This window comes from Nannospalax galili, unplaced genomic scaffold (genome assembly GCF_000622305.1).
Source record: "Nannospalax galili isolate Female #2095 unplaced genomic scaffold, S.galili_v1.0 scaffold2085, whole genome shotgun sequence".
NCBI lineage: Eukaryota > Metazoa > Chordata > Mammalia > Rodentia > Spalacidae > Nannospalax > Nannospalax galili.
In genome coordinates, this window is record NW_008353877.1 from 188,474 (window position 1) to 207,504 (window position 19,031).

Sequence of the window (19,031 nt, forward strand, 5' to 3'; positions counted from 1 at the left end):
GCCCTCCTCTACTGGGTGAAGGTAAATGTCAATCAAATAAGATGTGGGCTGTGTGCATAGACAGAGGGGCTGTCTCTGTGGGCAAGGGTTCTGAGAGGCTCTGTCTGCTGGTGGCATCTTGTGTAATCTATTCAATACACTAAATTGTCTGGACCCCTTGGAAAATGCTTCCCTGAATTAGATTTTGAGGCACGGCCTCAGCTTTTGGCAAAGATAAATACAAAATCAGTAGCTTTCAGAACTCCACTGTAGAGCTGGTGTTGGTACATGCTAGCTGATCTGATAGCATCCTCCATACGAAACCCTGTTCCCCAAAGACCCTGGTATCCTCATAGGTAATCAGAACTTTGTGAATAACCTGTTGCCCTTTTCTCTTGGGTGACCAGGAAGTTCATGGAGAAATATGCAGCTGTTATGTGTAGTGTTAGAATCTTTCAATCTGCTTGTCTACAGTCAGTTCCCTTTCCCTCCAGCAAACATATTCCTTATTTCCCCGGGGTTCCGCACCATCTCCTGGCACCTGCCCTGCTGACCCTACCTCTGCCCATCTCCACAGGCCTTCGAGGAGAGTATGTTCGGCAGCAAGTACCAGTGGATCATCCCCGGCTGGTATGAGCCTGCGTGGTGGGAGCAGGTGCGCATGGAGGCCAATTCATCCCGCTGCTTGCGCAGGAGTCTGTTGGCCGCCATGGAGGGCTACATTGGCGTGGACTTCGAGCCCCTGAGCTCCAAGCAGATCAAGACCATCTCAGGGAAGGTCAGTGTGGAGTCTTCCCCTCCTGGCCTCAGCCCACCCCATCCCATCCTTATCCCTATAGGCCTCATCATAATGGTAAAGGTAGAAAATGTCCACGGTTGCTGTGTGCTCCAAACAAGCCTTGTGACCTCTCTGAGCTACAAGACCTGAAGTGAGGATAGGCGGCCCATGGTTACCTGTCCCTCCAGGAAGCCTGGGGATCCAGTGAGGTGAGGGCGCTGGGTGGGCCCGTGACACAGGGTACATGACACAGGGCACGTACAGCTAAGAGGAGAAGCCCCGACTTGCACACCAACCACAGGGTTGGACCAGAGTTCTGACCTGGGCTCCTCCAGCTTGGAGCAGCCTGGAGAGTCTGTTTTGCCAAAGTCAAGCTCACTGATGCTCCCTTGGGGGAGGGGGTACCCAAACACAGCCAGATGGGGCTGAACCCAGCCATTCATCACTACCTGAATGAGCCTCTGCCCTGGGCTGGCAGGGTTGATGGCAGGTCCCACAATGTGGCTGGTGTCTCTGTGCTGGGAAGGCCCTTGTATAGGAGCCTAAGTCTTCAGAGTCTCTGCCCATGGCCACTGGGTAGGGCTGGCAGCAGGAGACCTGTGTCTGTTGCAGACCCCCATTGCTCCTGTCAGAGTGACCCAGCCCCGAACTGGCAAGGTACTGAGCACCTGTGATCCCAGCACTCAGGAGTTCTATGCATAGCTGCATAGTGAGGTTAAGACTAGCCTGGGCTATGGAGCAAGGCCCTGTCTCAAAAGCAAGCAAGCAAGCAAAGGAAAAATAAAAAATAAGAGACTGGCCAGGTGCTGTGGTGCACGCCTTTAATCCCAGCACTCAGGAGGCAGAGGCAAGCAGTTCCCTGGGAGTTCAAGGCCAGTCAGATCTACATAGAAAGTTCCAGGCCAGCTAGGGCTACAGGGAGGCCCTGTCTCAAAAAAAAAAAAAAAAAAAAAAATCAAAGAACTGATAGTCTAGGTGAAGACTGTTGGATCCACATCCCACCAAAGCCAAACCCCACACAGTAAAGCATGCTTCTCCTGATTCCCTGTGCTCAGAGTTTGTTGATAGTGGTGGTGTTTGTTTATTTGTTTTCAAGACCTCTGTCTCACTGTATAGCTCTGACGGGACTGGAGCTCACTATGTAGACCAGGCTGGCCTCGAACTCACAGCGATTCGCCTGTGTCTCTTGAGTGCCTGGATTATAGGCGTGTGCCACAGACCTGCCCTATGCCCAGAGTTTAACTCTCGTTCCAGCTGCAGGCTCTTACAGACCCAGTTCATTTCCAGAAGAAGCCACATAACCAAGGGTAGATAAATAAATGTTTTGATTCATTATTTAATCTCAGTCAGAGCCACCTCTCCACCAATGATTTATTGGTTTGTCAAAAACTAGCAAATCATTAGGATGGATTTTGTAAACAGCTCCTTAGATCATGTTGGCACCTGGCTAGAAAATGCTGGAAGAAATATTTTCCTATCAAAATCGATGCAGGAAAAAAACAAACAAACAAACTGTGAAATGTTGAGTAATGAACAGAAATAACTGGGGTAAATGTTATTTTTATGGGTATCAAAGTTTGCAAGTTATTTCCAGACTTGGATCCAGGGATATCCTATATTTTAATTTAAAAATAGTATGAAGTTTGAGGAAAATGCAAAAACTAAGGGAAAAAAAACCCGGCTGATCGTGATGCTACACACCTTTAACCTCAGAACTTGGGAGGCAGAGGCAGGTGGGTCTCTGTGAGGAGACAAACCTGGCCTGCATAACAAGCTCCAAGTCAGGCAGGGAACTGGATATTAACTAAACCAGCAGCAAAAGATGTGAATGAAGGCCAGGCGTGGTGGCGCACACCTTTAATCCCATCTCTGTGAGCTCAAGGCCAGCTGGTCTACATAGAGTTCCAGACCAGAAAGGGCTACATAATGAGACCCTGCCTCAAAACACACACACACATACACACACACACACACACACACACATACACACACACACACAGACACAGACACACACACACACACACACACACACACACACACAGAGGGTATAAATGGTCCACAGGGGTCCTGTGCAGCTAAGTGGGGCACCAGTCACTCCTATGAAGAAGCCTCAGCTGTCCACCCGAGGAGCATGATGTCACCCAGGGCAGGGGCCACACGGGGTGTGAGCAGGGGTAAAATACTTTTATTGTGATTTCTAAGGGTATAGACTCCTCTTAAATTGTTAAGGTGCAAGTCAGTGCCTTGCCTGCCTCACCCCAGCCTGGCTTGCTTTCATTATGCCCCGCCCCACACCCCACCTGTTCCTATACATGTACCACGTCTGGTTCAAGGGAGGGAGGCCTAGTGTTGACTGCAACCCTAACTTCCCCAACAAGTCTCCACCAGTGTATCACCAAAGAAAGTTCTATAAATGCTTCATGAATTTTGGACTGTACAGTGCCCGACTGCTGGGGACCATAGTCAAGGAGGGTGCTGGCTACTGGACCAATGCCTATATTTTGGGGGGTCCTCTGGTGTCCCTGACATCAAGCAAATGCTCAAGGACCCCTGTGATCCTCTCATAGCCTGGCTTTCTCTCCCATGAAGTAAGTGACTCCCAAGCTGGAGGACATCCCAGGCCTGGAGGCATAGGACCTCTTGTAGATTCCTCCTCCGGAGTTCAGGCTGCCCCCTGCCTGGCTCCCTGGCACCAGAGCTGGCGGTTGGAGAATGAGCAAAATGGTGGGCAACCTCGACCACTGAAAGCTTGGGCTCTGCACCCCCCTGTGAATGTCCAGTGTCAGGGCATGTGGCCTTCTACCCCCAGTCCCTCTAGGCCACCCTCTGGGATGAGCTTTGGAACTCCTGCCGAGCACTTTCTCCTCTCTGGGTCCCTGTCATCATCTTTTCACACAAAGTGACTATTGGTATTGTTGACTTCAGGTATCAACTGTTACCTTTCAAAGTTCTGTTAAATTCAAGCTGGTTTCCACTGTGACCCCTTACAATTTTGGCCTGGTTTCTCCCATGACAGTGCAGCCTCTGTCCCCTACTGCTGTCCCCTCCTGTGACTCAGAGCTGGGCCAAGGCACATGAGTGAGCTATTCACAGAGTCATAGCATCAGAGGAGACCTCAGAGGTAGCCCAAGTCCCACACTTGTCATTTGGAGAAGTTTGTGGTGTTACTTGGGGCAGGACGCCTATGCCCACCAACTGCATTCATTCAATCCCGTGGACTGTGGGAGCGGAGCTGGGGAGCCCTCAGCCGGGGCCTAGACCTTGGAAGCTGAGTCTTCCCATTGCCACAGGAACTGGGAACTTTTCAGAGTTTGGGGATCTGCAATGGAGACAGGGAAGGGCATGAAAAGACAGGAGCGCCCTGGGGCCCAGCCTCACAGTGCCCACCCTGGCCTCTACAGCCCCTAGGTGGCCACTTCCCTGGAAAACAATGCAGGGCAGAGGGACACGCTTGGGAGGAAGAGATTGATGGCTTGTAGAGACACTGGCTGGATTCACATTCCTGACTAGAGAGGTGGCTGTGTCTATACAAGCATCCCCTCTCCCCTCCTCGTGGCACCCAGTAACATGACTCTGACAGGGAGGCAGCCACCCCGTGAAGAATGGATGTTTCCCAGCCTCCAGAACTGCCTGTGGCCAGGGCTCTAGCTTAGTCAAGGACCTGAATGTTTCTCAGACTTCCAGAAGCCCGTCGAAGAGGGACTCCTTCTCTTTTGTGCTGGCTGGAATGTGATGAGCTTGCCCACACTCTGGCAGCAACTTTGGCCTGTAACCTTTAAAAGGAAACTCCATTCTAAGGTTTGAGAGTCAAAACACAGAGGCCGGTCTCTGATCCCTGGATGAGGCTATCCCAGAAGCCCATGGGTAACTCTTACAGAAGACAGACACCAGCCATCTGGTGGAAGTGAGAGAGAGCTTGTTTGTGTTACAGGGTGACCCTGTGAGGGACAGAGGGGTGGTAGTCAAGTCGGTTAACCTTTCCTTCTCTCTCTCACCTGTAACAGTATCTCCCCAATGGGTTGGTAAGAGTGGATGAGGTAGCAGTGGGAAGTATTTTAGTCAGCACCAAATACTTAATAGGTGCTCATTAAACTTAGTGCTCTCTGCCCCAGGGCTGGAAGGAGGCTCATGGGGAAGAACTCAAGGCAGCATCCAGGTGGGTGAACAGAAACTGTGGGCAGCAGTATTGCTTTAGATTCTGTGGATAACACAAAGCAGGGAAAGGAAGCTTAGCTGACGTCCTTCCCAGCCTCCACCTGCTACCAGCCTCAGTCAGTCTTCTGGCTTCCCGTGCCCACTGATGCCTGCTCTTGACTTTGAGTCCGTGACATCTTGTGGGCCTTCCCTCTTTCATGCAATACAATGCTAGTGAGTCACTGATGTTGAGGATGTTTTATGTTCAGTGTTACACAGTATTCCATGGTGTGACTGCAGGCAGTTCCCCATCCTACCTTGGGTAGACCTCTGTCTGGCCTGCTTGGAGCTGTCATGAGCATCCATCTCTGAGTGAATGTATGACTTTGACATCCCTTGCTGGCAGCAAGTGCTTTGATCTGCCCAGCCCATTCTTGTGGTATCATCAGTTTTCCAGTGAGTTTATCTTTTTTAAAAATTATTTTATTATTTCTATTTTTTATGTGTATTTTTTATGTCTAATGTAAGTGTACCCATGTCATGCAATGCCCACAGAGTTCAGAAGAGGCCGTCAGAGCCCCTGGAACTGGAGTTATGGATGGTTGTTAGCTGCCATGTGGGTGCTGGGAACTGAACCTGGGTCCTCTGCAAGAGCAGCCAGTGCTTTTAACTGCTGAGCCATCTCTCCAGCCCCAGCAAATTAGTCTTTCAGCAATGATTCCGATTCATTCCTCATTAAATCCCGGCTTTCATCTGGGCTGATTTCCTCCTCTGTTCTGCTTCAGCCTAGAAAGTCATATGAGGTCACAGCAGGGCAAAAGCCCAGATGCAGGTCCTTAGCTTTTTTTGTTCAGCTATTTTGGTTTAACTGTTCCTTGTCATCAGTGATTGGTTAAGGTGATTTTTTAATAGAATTTTTGTAGTGATAAGGCTATTTAATGTGGTTTGAGAAATGTGGGGAGGTTAACCGAAATTCAACTAATATTTTCAGCTATGTAAAAATCCTATGAGTGGGTGTTTTGATGAACAGAAATCTTTTTTTCTTTCTTTTGGCTTTGTGAGGCAGGGTCTCAGGCTGCTCCAGCTCTCCTCAAACTTGATGGATAACTGAGGATGACCTTGAACTCCTGATCCTTCTGCCTCCACCCTCCGAGAGCTGGGACACCACAGGTGTGTACCACCTTATCCAGCTGAAAGTCTTCCTTTCAATAGAACCTGTCCAAGACTGTGAAGACACTACTTTTGTCTTTTGAAATCTTTGCTGTTTAATTTCTCACCTGCAGATCTATAGTCTTAACAAGTGCCTGTGTGGTGTGAGGTAGGGATCAGGTTTCTTCTTTACTTGGCATCGTTTGTTGGGAAATCCTTTTCCCCACTGTGTCACTGTCATTCTGGTTATATTTCTAAGATTTTTTTTTCACTCTTTCACATTTTACCTTTGACACTAAAATAACTTAGCTTCTCCTGCTTTGTAAACAATTCTCTGTAGCTAATGATATAGATCTTCCATCACAACTCTGCTCTAAGATGCCTGGGTGTTCTTGGCTCTGAGTTTCTCTGTGTCGTTTCTTCAGGTCATATATACCTGGTCTAGTTGCGATTAGAATTGTACTAACTCTAAATCAAGGTCAAGGAAATCAGCATCTAGAAATTTTGTGTAGCCTGCGTTATGAAAATCTCTCAGTTCTCTGAGATATGCTTTATGTGTCTCTCAGCTGGACCCTTGCACACCTTTTCCTGATTTATTTCTAGGCATCTACTGTGTTATAGTGGGTGCTCACTCACCCTGCTCTTGGGTGCACGGTCTGGTGGAACTTCTGAGTCACAGGGTAGGCATCTGTCAGCTCTCACAGACATGGACAAGCAGCTTTCTAAAGTGGTCCCACCAACTTACACACCCACCAGCAGTGAGGGGGACTTCCAGTCAACACATGTGCTCACCAGCACTTGGTGCTGTCAGCTTTGTAATTTTAGCCAAGCTAGTGGGTGGGAAGTGGTATCTTGGTTTTACTTTGCATTTTCCTGGTGGCTAATGAAATTGGACATTTTCTCCTATCTTTTTTATGTGAGTGTGTATATGTGCATGTGTGTATGTGTGTGCATGCGTGTATGTGCATGTGGAGGCCAGAGGACAACTTAATGTGTTGTTCCTCAGGAATATCATGGACTTCCTGGAGACAGAGTTTCTCATTGGCCTGGGGCTCACGGAATAAGCTAGACTACCGCTAGCCAGCCCTAGGGATCCACCAGTCTCTGCCTTCCCAGGGCTAGGGTTACAAGTGCATGTCACCATGCCTAGCTCTTTACAGTGGGTTCTGGGATCCAAGTCAGGGCCTTGTGCTCATGAAGGAAGCACTTTACTAAGGGAGCCATCCTACCCCATTCTCTCTCTTCTTTCTGGGCCTTTCACCCACTTTCCTAGAGTCCCTGCCTGGCTATTATTTGCTTGTTTTGTGTTTTTCCTTGCTCACAGGTGGCCTGGAATGTAGAAATTCTTTCAGCCCTCCAGCTATGACACCTTTGGCTTTTCTCTTGCCCCACTTTGTGGCTTATCACTTACTCTTGAGGATTTGATGGGCAGAGATTCTTCATTTTAATAAAATCTAGTTTATTAGTCTTCTCTATGTCTTCTGCATGTGTTTGTCTGAGCATTTTCACCCACTCATGCCTGGGTGGATAGTCTTCTACCTTGTCCTTTAGTTTTGTTCTGTACCTTCCTGTTTAGATATGGAATCCACATGAAAGTGACTTTATGAATGGTCTGAAATGAGATAAGATTTATTTGCCCTTGGGGCTAGAGAGATAGCTCAGCAGGTAAGAGCACTGGCTGCTCTTGCAAAGGACTTGGATTCAGTTACCAGCACCCACATGGCAGCTAACAACCATCTGGAACAACCATTCCCAGTTCCAGGGGATATGATGCCCTCTTTTGGCCTCTGTGGGCACTGCACACACATGATGCACCTACATACATGTGGGCAAAACACTCATACACATAAAAATAAACAAATAATTTTTTAAAAGATGTGTTTCTCTTATGGACAAGCAATTGATCAAAAACATTTATTGAAGGGCCCATTACTGTCCACACCCCTACCCATGCTGTAGAACCCTGGTCATGAATCAAGGGTCTGCTCTCTGTGCATCTCTGGACTTGACACTGTCTTGTAAGGTCAGTTAACCTGTCTTTGAGCCAATACCACACCATCTTGATTGCTGAAATTTTGTAATAAAACCTAATGCCCAATGGTAAGTACTCAGTCCCTATTCTCCCTTCAGATCTTCTAGAATGTTCTTGGCCCAGTTGTCATTTTTTGCTTGTGTGCTGTGGTATGTATGCATCCCACCATGTCTCGTTCTTTCTTGTCTTTCTGTTCTGAGAGGGCCGGTCTCTTTCTCTGCCCTTCTTTGATTGTGTCTGCCAGACACAGATCCTTCTCTCCACTTGTAGCTGTTTGAAGTATTCTTTATTTCACCTTTAATTTTGAGTGATTTCTCAGCAAGGCAGAGCCATTAGCTCATGTTCTAGTTGCTTTCAGCTTCCGTGGTTTCTGTAAAGTTGCCTGTCAGACTCATTGCATTCGTTAAGGTTGCCTCTTCTCTCTAGCTCCTGTTAAGGCTTGGTTTGGGCCCTTGACTGTTTTATTTTACTGACATCAGGTGCTGTGTGTGTGCATGCACTTCTTTGGTGTTTACAGAGCTCCACAGGACTCATGAATCTGTGGGTTGGAGGGAGTCTAGGTCTTTACATCTCTTCTGTTACCGTTTTCTTCACCTCCCAAGACAACGATCATACATACGTTATATATTTCCAGTATATTCCATGCATGTCTCGTGCTTCCTTCTTACCCTCCATCCCTTCCTTCCCTGCCTCCTGTGTCTGAATATTAACTACTAGGCAATGTCATGTTTCTGGTCTGCTTTCTGCTGGTGTATCCACCCGCTGAATCTTTTATTTCAGCGGTTACACATTTATCTTCAGAATCTCCATTTCATCCTCTCTATTTTTCTTTTGTGGCTTTCAGTTCCTGGGTAAGAGTCCACATCTTTCCAACTATTTATTTGCACATATAAACCTTGCAATTTTTAAAGTTCAAGTCATATAACTTCAAGATTTGGGTTTCCTGCAGGGTTATTTCTAGAACACTGTTTTCTGTTTCTTTCCTTTAAAAAATGTTTGGTCCTGTCTCCAGTCGTATCTGGTAAATTTCAATTAAGTGCAACATATATGAGAAACTGTAAAGACTGCAGGCAGTTTTGTCTTTCCCTTGAGTTGAATTCACTTGGATTCTTATTACAATCAGGGCTGGAGATGGTTCTGGAACTGGCTTTGGTTTTTGCAAGGTCTAGTCTGTTTTTTTTTTAATATTTATTTTTATTTTATGTATATGAGTGTTTGCTTGCATAAATGCACCATGTGTGCGACTTACCTGAGAAGGGTATCAGATCCCCTGGAGGACAGGCAGTTGTTAGCTGCCATGTGGGTGCTGGGAACCAAAGCCAGGTCCTCTGCAGCAGCAGCCAATGCTCTTAACCACTGAGCCACCTCTCCAGCCTTAGTCCGGTCTATTTTGATGTGTTTTATTCCTACTGGTCAGCCCTTCAGCATTCTCCACTGAAATCCTAGGGTGCTGTCTGGCCCTAGGTTCTGAACAGATTGTTCATTTTCCTGGCCCTTTTTAAAATTTTTATTATTTTTATTTTATGTGTACAAGTGTATTGTCTGCATGTATGTGAGTGCACCCATGTCATGCAATGCCATGGAGGTCAGAAGAGGGCTTCGGATTCCCCTGGAACTGAAGTTAAGGATGGTTTGTAGCTGCCATGTGGGTGCTGGGAATCGAACCTGGGTCCACTGCAAGAACAATCAGTGCTCTTAACTGCTGAGCCATCTCTCCAGCCCCTTCCTGGCCCTTTTTGCTTTGTTTTTCTGCCCCTTGCTTTATTCAACTTGATTATTAAATAATTCTGGTAAAAATGTTCCCTGCCATCCAGCCTCACTCTTCAAATCTGGTACCTTGACAGCCCTGAACTACATACAGCCTTTGGCTTCCCACTGAGGGAATAACACTTCCTATTTTAGCCATGCACCTTCCTGCTTATGAACCAGTCAGTGCCCCAACAAGAACATTCTTCTTTCTCAAAGCATCTCTCTTTAGAACCCAGGATCCTAGCTGCTCTTCTATCTCTCTCTCTCTCTCTCTCTCGCTTCTCCTCCTCCTCCTCCTCCTGTTGTTCAGCCACCTCATCTCCTCCTCCTCCTCCTCTTTGGCTGTATATCCCAGCCTGACTTTGAACTCATAATCCTCCTGCCTCAGCCTCCTGCACATTGGGATTCCAGGTGTGTGCCACCACCCTTAGCCCCCTTGCTTTCTGCTGTCTGATGAGGAGTTATTCTTATAGCCAACGCTGTCATCATCAGTGCTCTTTCTGGGCTCTTCAGTCTGACATAAGTTATTTCAGTATAGTCACAGTGGAAGTCTAAACTGAAATTATTTAGCTCAGCAGGAGAATGCACTTGGGAAAGGAGTAAGCATGTCGCTGTCCCAGCTTGCAAATTCAAAACCAGTGTAGGGAAGTAGTTCTGTGGTAAAGTGCCTGCCTAGTATGCACAAGACTCTGGGTTCAATTTTCAGCACACACACACACACACACACACACACACACGCCAAGCCAAGCAATAAAAACTAGAAAACTAACAAGCATTAAAACATACTCTTGAAAGACCTGACCGTCATCACAGGAATAAAGGAAATTTACCTCAGAGGTAAAAACAACTTTTGGTCAATATTTGAAAGGAGCTCATGATAATAATTTAAAAAATGCAAATTAAGACGTTTTTTCTTAGCAAACTGAAAATGGCTTTTTAAATTAAAACAGCCTTTGTGGGGGCTGGAGAGATGGCTCAGCGGTTAAGAACACTGGTTGTTCTTGCAGAAGACCTGGGTTCGAATCCCAGCACCCACATGGCAGCTAACAACTGTCTGTAACTCCAGTCCTAGGGGATCCAATAGCCTCTTCTGACCTCCGCAGGTACTGCATGACACAGGTGCATTTACCTGTATGCAGGCAATACATGCATACACATAAAATAAAAATAATAAATTAAAAAATAAAATAAAATAAAACACCCTTTGTGGAGGTTGCCCAGAAACGGGTGCACCTCCACACAGTGGGATGGCACCGCTCGGTATCCAGTATCTGGGAGAATCATTTAGCCCTGAGGTGTGTGAATAGGTGCATTTGGATTTAGCAGACAGCAAGAATGAGTCCTTAACAGGTCTATGCAGGTGTGTGACTCTGGGGGACAACAAAATGACTGAGACATACCACATCCTGACCCCATGGTGCCCAGTGCTAGTGAGATATGGAAGGAAGGGCAGACCAACAGGGCACACAGAAGTGGTAAGTGTAGAAAGAATACAGAATCCTGCATGGACAAGGCCTGGCTCAGGGAAGTCATGATGAGAGATGATGGTATGTCTCAGAGCTGGGGGAGGAATTTTCTGACCTGGGATTGCCAGTGCAAAAGCCCTGGGGTACAAGGAAACTTGATGGAATAGAGGTACACAAAAGGCTCAAGAAAGATAGTGTACCTCGTGCTAGGCAGCTCTGTGCTCCCTAGGAGGAGTGGGCATGGCCAGGAAGGATAGCAGTGCTTTGAGAACCTGTGTGGACAGACATCAGGACAGATGGGAATGTTCGGTGATTTCCTATGGGACGTGCCTGGAGGAGCTGAGCCTACCTAGAGGGGTAGTGGTCTCCTCGAAGTTGAAGTCAAGTGCTACTTGGGTTTGTAGAGGTAAACAGAGAAGTGCTGGCTGGAGATGAGTGATGGGTGGGGAGGTAGGCTGGGCCTCCAGAGGGCCTGAGATGAGGGAAGGCAGAAGGGTCATTGCTGGACATACTTCACTCCTGCAGAGGCATGTGGGTGACTCCACAAGAAACCCTGTTTCTTAGCAAGGTGGGTTCCAGCCAGGACAGCCCTCAACCTTTGATGGTGCAGATCTACCTTCTCTGCCTACTCACTAGGGACAATTATGTTAGTTTTCAAAGACAAATGATGGCTTCACAGTCAGTGAGCAACGGGCATGGGATTGGGTCATCTGGCTTCACACACATGCATACGTGTGCACACACATGCGTATGTGGCCTTGCACCAGTCTCTATACCTTGGCTGTACTCAAACGTATGTATAACAATCTCTAAGGGCATTTCCCCATATAAAGAAGTACACAGTTTCTGTGTGCTTTGTCTCCATAGAGGGTTTTCCCATAGATAGCTCTGAAGGTATTTCTAGCTGAGGAGATCAGAAAGATTCTGAGAAAAAGCCCATGGAGGGGCAGAGCTCATGGGCTCCGCAGATGGCATCATGTGGAAGGGCGACCTCAGGAACTCGAGTAAAAAGGCAGTTTCAGAACTTTGTGACCAAATCAAAATGTTAATATTATAATGGAATTCTTTTATAAAATTCAGCTCAAAGGGAGGGGAAAATTGTGGGTCAATACTGAGCTATTCATAGACCCTGTTATATCTTTCAGGAGAAAAGTGGGAGGCACAGTCATGCCCTTGCAAATGGGACCTGCTTCAGGGCCCATGTCTAAGAGGACTTTGTCTAGACCCTATGGGGCTCAGAATCCACAGGGCTGCGGGGACAGCCCACTAGAACCTTCTAGAATCTCAACCAGGCATATCCAACCTGTTGGTTCACATGCATGAGGTCAAGGAGAGCCAAGAAAAGAGGCCAACACAGAATAGTAAACTTACTTAAACCATTAGAGGGTTTGTGATTTTTTTCTGCTAACTCAGTTGCATGGTTCTTTAAAAAAATTTTATTTTTATTTTATGTATATGAGTTTGCCTGTGTGTATGTATATGTACTATGTGCATGCTTGGTGCCTGCAAAGGTCAGAAGAAGGTGTCAGATTCCCTGGAACTGAAGTTAAGATGAATGTGAGCCACCATGTGGGTACTAGGAAACAAACCCAGGCCCTCTGCAAGAATAGCAAGCACACTTAACTGCTGAGTCATCTCACCAGCCCCCATTACATCGTTCTTAATTGTGAATTTTGTAGATGACCACCTCATGTCAAAAGGAAAAAGGTTGGACACATCTAAACCATGCCCTGAGTTCCTTGCCCATATCCTAGGGCCATTTCCAGAGCCTGGGGACCTGTGGCTTTGCTCAGCCCCAGTTCTTAAGAGTACTATCTCTGGGGTGATCCAGAGATCCCGAGGCTGAGGGCAGAGGAGGTAAAGACAGAGCCTGGCCGGGCTGCAGACTGGAGGTGGCAGGAGGGGAAGAGGAGTAGAATGGATGGGCCAGGCTGCCCAGATAGGCTAGCTTTCCCTATGCACTGTCTGACCAGAAGCTCTGAGGAGCTCCTCGATGCTGAATTCATATCAGGCCTTTCAGATAATTTGGAAGGTGCATTTATTATGGTGAGAAATTGAAAATATTGCATGGAACAGTCTGTCAACTTGTATATAGCTTCAATTTCTAGACAGAGTAAGTGAGCCTCCATGAGCGCTCCAGCCCTGCAAGCATCAGGTGGAGGTCTGTTTAGGGTGTATTACACCCTCTGCTTAGTCTTTATGGGCAGATAGGGCTCAATTAACCCTGTTAGTCACTGGCTCTGTGACCTAGGTAAATCAACGTCCTCATATGTAAAATGGGGCAGTATGGCTCCTACCATAGGATGTGGTTACAGAATTAAATGACAGAATGGATAGTGAGCTTAGTGCACAGCAGACCCAATGTGGAGAGTATCAGTGTGCCCAGTGACCTTGTAGTAACCTGGTGTCCCCTACCCTATGACTTTTCCAGACTCCGCAGCAGTATGAGAGAGAATACAACAGCAAGCGCTCTGGTGTGGGGCCCAGCAAGTTCCATGGCTACGCCTACGATGGCATCTGGGTCATCGCCAAGACCCTGCAGAGGGCCATGGAGACGCTGCACTCCAGCAGCAGGCACCAGCGGATCCAGGACTTCAACTACACTGACCATACATTGGGTAGAATCATCCTCAATGCCATGAATGAAACCAACTTCTTCGGGGTCACGGTCAGTCCCAAGCCTGATGGGCTGTTTTCCTTAGTGCCCTTGGGAGTCATACAAGGTCAAAAGAGGCATTGCTGTGTACTTCCTGATGTGTGTTCTCTTCTCTGGGGTAATGTCCTGTGGGCTGCAGGATTGTAGGAATGTTGAAAAGAGGGGCAGGGTGATGTGTGCTCTCTTTCTCTGGAGAAGCAACCCATGACTCAAGGATAAGAAATGTCAAGCAGAGGAGACAGCACAGGAGGGTGCACTTTACCATGAGGTGGGTGGGAAGGGTCAAAGTTAGGTTCAAATACTGGGTCTTCACTTATGAGTTACCTTCTTTGAACTACAGAATTTTCATTCACAAAATGGGTACGGTACCTTCCTTACAAAATAATTACAAAGATTAGTCATTGTGTTTGGCTTGGTGGTGCAGGCTTATAATCCCAGTTTTTTGGAAGGCTGAGGCAGGAATGTTTCAAGTTCAATACCTGCCTTCCATTCAGAGTCAGTTCAAGGGCAGCCTGGGCAACCCAGTGAGACCCCATCTCAAAATTAAAAGTAAGAAGAAGTCTGGGGATACAGCTCTGGAGTAGAACACTTGTCATGAATTCCCGAGGCTATAGGTTCAATTCCTGGTACCAAATCAAAAAAGGCCATGTGTGTTATTTGCTAATATTTATTGTGCAGAGTACCTGATTTGAACTTCAAGTTTCTCACTGGGGAAATTCAAATGGTAATATATGCCTTGCATGGATATTGGGAAAATTAGCACTGATAATAGCTAATAGTTCTTGAACATGTACCCAGGGCTTCCATGCCAGCCCTTGGCACACTGAGCTAGGTGCACTGTGTAGATTCCACCCCATTGGGTATGTCTGGTGCTGACCCCCAGGAAGTGCCAGCTCTTGCTACTGTTCCTAAGGCCCCTGTTGCATCTTTGTGACTCCATAAGGAGTAGGTACTGTGTTTGTCCACATTAAAGATGAGCAACCTAGAGCTCAGAGCTTGTAGGTAGACAGCTAACCAGAAGAAGAGCTGGGATTTGAACTAGGTCTTATTGGCTGCATGACGCTGCCTTCTGGGAATGGCCGTGAGTGGCAACCCACTCTGCCACTGATACTCTTTTTAGTAAATACAGGAAATTTCCCTGAAGGATGGGAGGAATGGATAAAAGTTCTGTCCCATGTGCTAACTCAGTAATTTAATCAGTCTACCCTGGAGTAGTGCAACGGACAGATGAGACAAGAGGATTGTGCATTTCTTAAATCCTGGAGTTGGAAGATATGTTCAGGCTGCTGAGGGGGTGGCAGGCACGTTTGTGAGGGACCTGAGGATGTGTGTGTGCAGTGGTATAGAGACCGTGGCTCCGATATAGGGGTGGGAACTGAACAAAACTGATATGGAACGGTTAAAAGTTCTCAGCACAGGGGAAAACCTACAAGCCTCAGAGATATCAATGAGCTCTTTGGGCAAGCCAGAGAAGGCCTCTTAGAAGATGTGGCATCTGAATCTGACCTTGAGTGGTGAGCAGGCCCTAGACATTCAGGGCAGGCTGACCAGGTAGAAGCTGAGCAAGAGGGAAGTGTGGGGGCGGGAAGGGTACAATCACCTGGGCCAGAACATTGAAGAGGTAGATGGTGGGGCTAGGAAGGTAAGTTGGGGTCCAACTCTGGAGGGGCAAGCTAAGGACACTAGTTGTTCCTTAGAGTGTGGTTAGCATTGCCTGTGTGGTTGTTGGCACCACCCATCAAATGGATCTTTGGAGGTAGGTACCAGGCGACTGGAGCCTTAACAACCCTCCAGGTTATTCTAATGTAGGCCGGAGCTGCCCTGGCTGGTGGAGAGGCTCTGACATTGCTGAAAGAGAAGTTGGTTTTCAAAATACCTAGGTAGAAAGACCTAAGGGGCGGACACCCTCTCCCCCTCCCACATGCAGACATGAAAGCTCTGGATAGTTAATGGCCAGGTATGTTTTTAATAGCGCAGCCTAGATTCAGACTGGAAACTGCAGCCACTTTCTTCAAACTATGGCTTAAAAATATGTCTTTATCCTCAGAACCCCTTATTAGAAAATCACACCCAGATATAAATCTTATTAAAAGCCAGGCATGGTGGCACCTATCTGTAATCCCAGCATTTAGGGGGTGGAAGTAGGAAGATTGTGAACTTGAGGCCAGCCTGAGCTACATAGTGAGACCCTTATTAAAAAGTGGCTTCTCGGGCTGGGGCTGTAGCTCAGTTGTTAGGGTGCTTGCCTAATAGGCTCAAAGCCTTGGGTTTGATCCCCAGCACTACAGAACTGAGCATGGTTGCACAGGCCTGTAATCCCAGTACTCTGGAGGTGGAGGCAGAAAGATCAGAAGTTCAAGGTCATCCTCAGCTATATAGCAAGTTCAGGAGTAGTCTGGGATACATGAGACCCTTTCTCAAAAAGGAATGGGGAGGAGTTTCTGGGTAGTAGAGCCCCACCCTTCCTGTTCAGGCCTCATCCCACAGCCCCTCCCCACCAGCTGCAGTAGCTCTGACTCCCCTCCCACACTGCACACTGCACACGTTCTCTGCTCACACTGAGGTGGGGAGCGACGTGCAGGCTGCTTCACAGTGAGGGCATGCCTGTTCTCTGCTTCGTTTCTCATTGGTAGGATGAGTTCATGGCACTCAAGGTTGCCATGGCTGATGGCGCACTGAGAAGCTTGGAAGCCCTTTGCCTCAGTGCCTTGGCGTGTCTTGCGGGATATCATTTATAACCCCATCGAGGCATGCCCTGTCATCAGCGCCAAATAATCACTACTTGATGAGCAATTAGCTAAGACGGGTTAAAATGCTTTCCAGGGCTTGAAGATGAATTTCTTTCTAATGGGAAATTCCTTGACACCTGCACCAGTCTGTGAGTCATAATTCAGCAAATGGCAGACCCGAATACACTCTTAAAGGCCCTCAGAGCCAACATCCTCATGTCACCAAAGGACACTGATCTAGAGAAGGGAAATGACTTGTGGTGTCCCAGCACCAAGGTTTGGCAGAGCCCCATGGCAGTGAGACCTACCATACCTCCACCAGCTCCACCACCGCCCCTGCTTTCCTCATGAGTCGCCTTTAGTCGAGAAAGGCTACAAAATAAACCCCTTTGTATTTTGTTCTAGCTCCCACTTGTCCCTTTGTCACAAATTAAGATGCACCTGGCACTGGCTTGCAGACAGGTCTCATTAAAATTATCTTCTGATCACCAAAAATACCACATCCTCTGACACAGTAAAAGTGCCTCTGTGGTCCAAGGAGGCCACAGAAGGCCAAGTTCAGCTATCAATGGAATTAGAAAGGAAAGGAACAGCAGTGGACATGGGTTGGAGTGTTTTCCATTGGATGGAGCATTTTCATTGCACGCACACACAATCTCCCCTCTCAGGCACACACTTTATTCTGGGTCACCCTCATTCAGCATGTTTACTATACGGAAAATCGTTTAAACGCATTAAATTAATTATATCCATGACTCAGTTCCAATTGATTCAGCATGTGCTCTCTGCTGGGATCTGGGCCTGGGCTCCCTGGCTGGCATTTGATGAAGAAATTCCCTCTCTGAATCCCAGGATGAAGATCCAGCTTAGCCTAGGGCCCTACTCTGTTTTTGTTCTTGGGGACCAGAGTCCATGACAACAAGAATCCATGCAATGCCAGGGACATGCTGTACACCTCTGACTTCTGAGGACATAGTTGTGAAGTTCAGGCCTGTGAGGAACCCCGAAGTCAGGAATCCCTGAATGTTTCCTCACCAAGAACCCCCTCTTCTGCCAAACCCGCTTAGTCATCAGGAGTTCAGAGCGTTCTCTGCAGGGAGAGAGACTTGGAACCCTGCTCAGCCCAGTTTGTTTAGAGCCATAGCTCCTGTCTGTACTACAGGATCTTCCAGAGCCCAGATCAATGTTAAGATTCAGGTTCCCCAGTCTGGCCCCACCTTCTCATTCACTGACCTTTCAGTAAGGCCTAGGGATTCATGTATTAACAAGCATCTAGATGCTTGTCAGATAGCAACCTCGAGAATCACTGGGTCCTCTCTCTCTCTCTCTCTCTCTCTCTCTCTCTCCCCCACACACTCACATACACACATTACACACATACTCATATACACCACACTACACATACCACACTCACACATACATACACCACATACACACACACTCACACATATATACTCATATACATACATTCTCTCACACACCACATATATACACATTGCATACACCACACACACCATATATATGCTTACATACATACCTTACCACACACACACTCAACACCCCTCACACACATACCACATCACACATACACTCACATACATACTCATACCACACACACACACACACACACACACACATGCACGCGCGCGCGCGCACACGCACTTCAGGTTCCTACATCCATCTGTCATTTGTTCCCACTCTCTTGCACATCCTATCCCTGCAGCAGAGCCTGTGCTGGGGTGGAGAGTAGAGAGGAACAGCATGTGATCCCTGCTCTGTAAACTCCCCATCCACTGGGGCTAGTGGAGAAGTAGACAGTCACTGCTGGACAAGATCCAGGGTGTGCCCAAGGTCCCTGGAGGGAAGGTTATGGCTCCTCTAAGAGAGTAAGCAAACAAGGACTCTACCCCCATTTTCCTGGAGGTCAGTAAGAAAGCTTCAAAAGCTGAATAATTGCCAGGTACCCATCCTGGGTACAACCCTGAGCCACATGCTGAGTTCATGTCTGTGCACAGTCACCATTCTGAACTTCAGGACTTAACAGACTCCTAGAACTTGGTTTTTTGTACAAAGGTACATTAGGTTCATTGGCATGTGATGACAGCCCTTCAAACATGCCTGGGGATATTTGCTGAGGACACAGGTGCTGGCTGTTTAGTGCTTCCCATCTCTAGGTGCTTAGAACAGTATTCTCTAAGTGGACAAATCCTTATGGTACGTGAGACCAAGATGAGATGGCTCTCCCTGTGGTAAACCCTTTGGTAAAGAATTCTTCTGATTATGGGGCTGGAGAGATGGCTCAGCGGTTAAGAACACTGACTGTTCTTGCAGAAGACCCAGGTTCGAATCCCAGCATCCA

General features: G+C 47.4%; 1 protein-coding gene across 1 annotated transcript in view; it reads left to right on the plus strand.

The window, feature by feature from the left end:
* The window catches only part of Gabbr2 (gamma-aminobutyric acid type B receptor subunit 2), a 296,026-nt gene that overhangs the window by 120,744 nt on the left and 156,251 nt on the right, over positions 1–19,031 (plus strand). The window contains exons 6-7 of the mRNA XM_008850966.1: positions 557–757; positions 13,719–13,955. Of these exons, the coding sequence (XP_008849188.1) occupies positions 557–757; positions 13,719–13,955 (438 nt within the window). The remainder of the gene's footprint in view (positions 1–556; positions 758–13,718; positions 13,956–19,031) is intronic.